This window comes from Notothenia coriiceps, unplaced genomic scaffold, assembly GCF_000735185.1.
Source record: "Notothenia coriiceps isolate Sejong01 unplaced genomic scaffold, NC01 NC01_scaffold00029517, whole genome shotgun sequence".
Classification (NCBI taxonomy): Eukaryota; Metazoa; Chordata; class Actinopteri; order Perciformes; family Nototheniidae; genus Notothenia; species Notothenia coriiceps.
Genome location: NW_011362218.1, coordinates 5,297 through 11,721, shown reverse-complemented (window position 1 = coordinate 11,721; position 6,425 = coordinate 5,297). Strand labels below are relative to the sequence as shown.

The following is a 6,425-nucleotide window of genomic DNA, read 5'->3' as shown; positions in this document are numbered from 1 at the left end:
ATATCTGTTTGTTTAAGGTGTCCAAGTGATGCAGACAGGCAGGACCAGAGAATGAGAGACAGAACTGGACTCCTCACAGCAGTGAACTTCAGCATATTTTGTCAGGGTTGATTTGTAATTGCCTATTGAGACAAAGTTTGTTCTGTCCTTTAAGTAGGAGCTAAACCAGTTTAGAGCTGTTGCTGAAACTCCCACCCAGTTTTCAGAGTGCAGTGGGTTAAAAGGTCTAAACACACACAAACTTACGTCCGCAGGCGCTGTCAGCAAATGGACATACTAAACCAACAATTCAAACAAACACAGATTTATACTCAATAGTAAAAGTTTGCATGCACACATACACATGTAAACGCACCCTCCTGACACCTGTGCAGACAGACTGTGGGGTCAACTGCTCTCTTTCTGTGTGTCACTTAATCTTTGGCTCAGGGCCCAGCTCCATTCAGCACCACGACCTCCCTATGTGGTCACGCTCTTCCCCCCCCAGTAAAGGTAACACATTCTGAACTGTGTGTGGGCGCAGGTGAGTGTGTAAGAGTCTCTTTCTCACACACTTCCCGGTAAATTACTGGGACGCAATATTACTTTTTAATTCATAGCACAGCCTCTACCGGCATCTTACCTGGAAAATTGGCTCCATAAATTACCGTGAATATCAATCCCTGCTCCAACATATGACACCATGTACTGCATGTGCTAATGGGGTGAGATTGGGAGAACAGGAGCCTCGTGCGAGTGTGTCTTTCCAGTTATACAGCTAGAATACCTCTCGTGCTCCAGTACAACCTTTTTTTTGTCTTCTATCTGTAGGCATTTCTATTTCTTATTAATTGTGTGTGTGTGGCTGCTTTGAGATAAAATTCCAATTAATAAGAATGTTCCTCAAACTTACCGACAAGCTTCTCTACCTGGGGACTGTTTCTTTATATGGCCTCCTGATCTCCTGGGTTTCCACACTGACTATGACCAAGACAGACCGTACTCTGACATGGCATGACATTTCTTGACTTTTTTTTCTTGCTTTTAGACATCCAAAGCAATTTTGGGAGGTAAATAGAGAGGCAACGCTTATATTTTCAGACAACAAGGTTGGAGAAATATCTTTTTGACGGTTGAATATCCCACACCATCGAAGGTGCACTATTGTGAGAGTAAAATCAGTTTTATCAGAGGCAGTCACAATGCAACAGACGTTATGTCTAACTGAGATGCCATATCCTGTGTGGCCAAATTAAACTCTGCTGCCTGTTGGCTATGGTCACATCTGAAACCGTCTCCATGCACGAAAGGCAATCAGAAAAGTTCAGTTCAAAATGAAAATGTTGTCATTATTTTTTTGACACCCATACAGTGGCATTCAATGTTCCAGTTAGGTTTGTTGGACCCCCACACATCAATATAACACCATGGCCTCACCTCAGCCTTCTTTGAACCCTTTGAACAGAAATCTTAATGTGACAGACTTTTCAGAGCTGCAAATTTCCTTTTTATTCTCCAATAGATCTTGCACCATGGTCAAAGGGTTTTTGTAGCTCTGATGCTGCGGCTGCACATCGCCCAGCTCGAGACTGTAGTCCTACAAATCTCACTTAATGTGTAGGTGTGAGCGATTGACTGCATTTTCATTTTGTGGGAAACTATTCCTTTGAGTGAGAAGTATAGAACTTCAGAGGCAGTTTGATGTTCAACTGTGTTATATCTTCACTTTTTTATCCATTTGGAATAAGAACATACTTTTTTCTCTCTACAATTTGCCATTTGGAGCATTGAATTGCCAATGGCCATAACACAAGTGGTTGGAACAGCAAAGTAAATCACTGCTTTTATTTATCCAGAAAGATGGCCTTTCTATTTGCGCACTTGATTCAAGCACATTGCTGCAGGGTAAGGATTTGAACATTGCTGTGAAAACTGAGACATTGTGATCCTTAAATGATGACTTAATTAAGTCCTGATGGATGGCTATTTAGTAAGGCTTTTGTGTAAACCACACAAAGGTCATAATTTGACACCCTGAACATGTTGGCAATACAGATATTCTATTAGAGTGTAAATCCAGGCATGTATTTCGATATTGTCCATAATGCTGTTTGTCAGTATACTAATACTGTGTGTTGAATGTGTGTTTCAGAACACACATGCGGGCAGATCAGTGTTCATGGTGAACGCCACAGATCCAGACCAGGGCACAGGAGGCAGCGTTCTCTTCTCCTTTCAGCCCCCTTCTCCCTTCTTCTCCATCGACGGGGCCCGGGGCACCGTCACCGTCACCAAGCCCCTGGACTACGAGACCACCTCAGCCTACCAGCTCACTGTCAACGCCACGGTGAGCATACACATACAAGACAATCCCTGTACACTTTAGATATATACTGAATACTCTTCTGTTTTCTCAGGATCAAGACAAAGCGAGACCCCTGTCCCGGCTGGCCAACTTAGCCATCACCATCACTGATGTCCAGGACATGGACCCCATTTTCACTAACTTGCCCTACAGCACCAACATAGAGGAGGATGTGCCTCTGGTCAGTATTACAATCCCAACTAACTCCACACATCCACAGCTTTTATTCTATCCATGCAGCTTTTATGCCAATCTATCCGTTTCTTCCTCTCCCATCTTTCTCTATTGCCAACATATTCCACTTATTTTTGACCTCATTGCTCTTCCCAAGCTCCTCCTGTCCCATGTTCATACTCCTCTTTGATTATTCAGTAGGTGTTTGGAGCGGGTGCAAGAGAAACGTGGTTAAAAATCTAGGCCTGAGTTATTATCGGGGCTGGATGTCTCACACACACCCAAACTCTGCCCCTACATACAGCAGTGCGGGTGTTGGAGTCTGTAATTACTGCGGGAGATTTACAGTTCTGCTTCAGGGATGTGAGGCCTCCAGCAAAGGTCACTGGGGGCTATAGGATTTATCTCCCCATGCTGCCTCATGCTCATACTGCTGCATGTGTGTGAAGCATGAAGTCTTTGCATTGGAGGAAGTACTAAGCAGGGAGTCTTGCCGTGACCCTACCTGTGTCTTTATTGCAAGTAGGTCTGTAATGTCTATCTGATACACTGAGTGTCTGTTTTCCCTGTAAACCATTATGTTCAGTCCCCTGACTCAGCCCTCTAAACTCTGTTCCCAGGTGGCTAATGGTCCGGCTATTGATGTTTCCATTCGTAGAGAGGGAATTACACACAGGGGCGTAATGCTGTCCGTCCTTATTTCTGTTCTCTCTGTCTCTATCAGTTTTATTTTGCCTCTCACTAAAGTCTCTCCCCTGACTAGCCCCCCGCCCTCAGCACCACCCCCTCCCCACCGAATACCCCTCGTCCCTGGCCTGCACGCACTGTAGTAGAAATGTCAAGTGCTACATTTGCATGCATATTAACGGGGCGTGACTGTGTCGACGCCCGGTGTCTCCCCGATTCTCTGATTCATCAACTGTCACCAGGAAGGTCACAACAGGAGGAAGAGGAGGGGGAGGAGGGGGATCTGTAAGTGGGGGTAGAATGTGAGGGAGATGTTTGGGGGAAGGAAATTAGGAAAAAGTTAGGTGGCGTACTAAAGAAGAGAAAGTTAAAAGGAGCAGTGTTACCCCGGAACACAAAGTTGACATTGGTGAGTGGATTCCAGATTTGTCAGAGCAGTTGAGCAGCGCTAAGCCTCAGTAAGACTGCCCGGGAGTCTTGTAGCTCTTGCCTCTAACAGTAGAGGGCACTGTTTAATCCTATTACTGAAAAATGTAAGTACTTGATCACGGTAGGAGTGCAACCAAAATCTGTTACAGAGCCCGCTGACCCTACAACAGATTAACGGAGAAGACGCACCATTACAGGCCAACGCTGCCGCTTTTACACACACACAAACACACACACACACACACACACACACACACACACTCTTTCAATGCACTCATGTTCTATTCTAATGGGCATGTGTCATTTCCATTAGGCAGTGTTTGGCGGTGATAAGCCGAGGGCGTACATGACGGAGCGAGTGTCAACTATTCTCAAGGCCTGTGACATTTACACGTAAAGGGATATCAAACTTGCATCCCTGTCATAGGTCATTTCTCAAAGGTGTGAGTGCACACACTCTCTCTCTCTCTCTCTCTCACACACACACACACACACACACACACACACACACACACACACACACACACACACACACACACACACACACACACACACACACACACACACACACACAAACCCCCTTTTTCCCTGCTTCTCAGTTCCTGTTTGTTTCTCCATGTCTGTCTTTCTCTTTTTGTCCAGCCAATCAACCCGTCATCCCTGGAAAAAAGGAGTAGAAGATTTTTTTATTTTCCTATTTTTTCAGATGAAATCACAGGGCAGGGTTTTCGGCTGTTAGAGCTGTGAATCCATGCTGCTTGGACTGACGTTTAAGCTTCTTCTAGGAAAACACAATTTGGCTGTCAAATCAATGAGTAGAAAGAACGAAAAGGAGAATGCGTTGGGGGGGCAATGCACTGTATATCTAGAAATGAAAGGATGAAGAGGGGGAGACGATGGTTGGCTCGACTTTGGGGAGGTGTGTGTGTGTGTGTGTGTGTGTGTGTGTGTGTGTGTGTGTGTGTGTGTGTGTGTGTGTGTGTGTGTGTGTGTGTGTGTGTGTGTGTGTGTGTGTGTGCGCGCGTGCGGAGGAGGGGGATTGCACATGTGATGGTTGATTGAACATTTTCCACTTGTGTGGACAGCTCGAGAATATTGCTCTCATTACTTCAGCATCACTTCTTCTCCTCATTCGCTGTCCCTTATTTCTCTCTTAGTATGTCCCTAAATCTTCTGTGTGTGTGTGTGTGTGTGTGTGTGTGTGTGTGTGTGTGTGTGTGTGTGTGTGTGTGTGTGTGTGTGTGTGTGTGTGTGTGTGTGTTTCCTTCTCAGCTTGTGATTGGTGTGAATCAGTCCCTCTAAAAGGCTTGTAATTGATTCTCCTGTAATTGGTCAATGACAGGAGATGCTTTGGCTGAAATGGAGCATAAACATGCCGTAGACACAATTTGCAGAATCGATAGGAGGCAGCTTGCCTGGGTGTGAGTGAGAGAGCTAAGAGGGGGATGTGATGGAGCAAAGGAGGGTAGGGGGAGAAGAGGAGGAAAGCTATTGGGAAGTATGGAGGGTCTCTCCATCTCTCACTGCAGCACAGGGGTTTTTAAGTATCACCACCATGCCTGATTGAGGCACGAAGGCTAAGAAACCTCAGCGGATCAAAGACTTTTCAAGCAGCCCTCTGTGTTTCCTTTTCTATTTTTTCCTTAACTGTCATATGTGGTTGTGTCAAGGTAAGGACCCTTTGGCGAAGCCAGAGAGTTTAAGAGACCAAGAAAGGGTAAATCAAAGCAAACAAAACCCTTCATAATCATTGTTAACGTTGCTTCTCAGGCTGAATTGCAGTGGGGCATTGGAAATAAACTACACTTACATCAAAAACCATTGTCTTGTGTGGGAAAAAAGTGCTCACTCATGATAAATATTTTCACAGTAAAATATTGTGTCTCCTATCTCATGCTCCACTTGCAGTTTTTAATGATTAACTGCAAACTGAATGGCCAAAAAATCCACATATTGTTTACAATATGAAAAATGCCACTATCATTATTTTCTGCATGTATCAAAGAGCAAAAACAAATAATAGGAATCTGATCGTTTAATTTGCCGATAGCTGTGATACTAGGTTTCTTGTCATCGATAACAGGTCAGATGAAAGTGATTCCACTGCCAGTAAAAAATACAACCGTGAGAGTACTTTTATGTAACAGTATGTTTTTGTGTGTGTGTGTCTCTGCAGGGCCACGTCGTGCGTAAGATAACAGCCATTGACCAGGATCTTGGGCGACCGAGGGGCATCGGCTACACCATCATCGCAGGTCTGAGTCACATAATCAATCTGACACCCACAGCACACAGAGGGGGAATCGATCACCTCTTATCATAATCCCACAAGCAATAATAGACAAGTCTCATCAAGCACATTAGTCAATACCTGCAGAGAGCAGCCTCAGAATTAGAGAATAGGTTTCCCGTAAGCAGTTATTAATCACTGTTTGGTGCAGTCGTGCGCGCGTCAGCCTTCATTTAGTGTTATCATTCACAAGTTGGCTCCTGCCATCAAAACAGGATTATGGTTTGTCAGAGTGACAAATGTAACCTTCGGCAGAAGACTGTGATCACATGATTTGTTCCGTTCCCGTCTACTTGTTGTGTGTTGTTCGATTTGTTTTACTAAAAACCTCACGCAAGCCGTCGGCATTAAAGGCGCTGAGATCATGCTAATGAGACCCTTATTTGGTGTAGGTGTTACTATACCTGAGAGTTTTAAACTAAAGGAGATGAGAGGAAGCTACAGTGTGCACAGTGCTGACAAGGTTATAACTGTGATCCTGCTTTAATACTCCTCAAGAGT

At 44.6% G+C, this 6,425-nt stretch overlaps 1 protein-coding gene across 1 annotated transcript; it reads left to right on the top strand.

The window, feature by feature from the left end:
* Positions 1-2,158: 2,158 nt before the first annotated feature.
* LOC104958887 (cadherin-23-like) lies at positions 2,159-5,889 on the top strand (the record flags this gene model as incomplete). The annotated part of the gene is made up of 3 exons (XM_010786715.1): positions 2,159-2,326; positions 2,397-2,525; positions 5,811-5,889. Coding segments are annotated over exons 1-3 (376 nt in total), but the record flags the coding sequence as incomplete, so codon positions are not given.
* Positions 5,890-6,425: the final 536 nt, after the last annotated feature.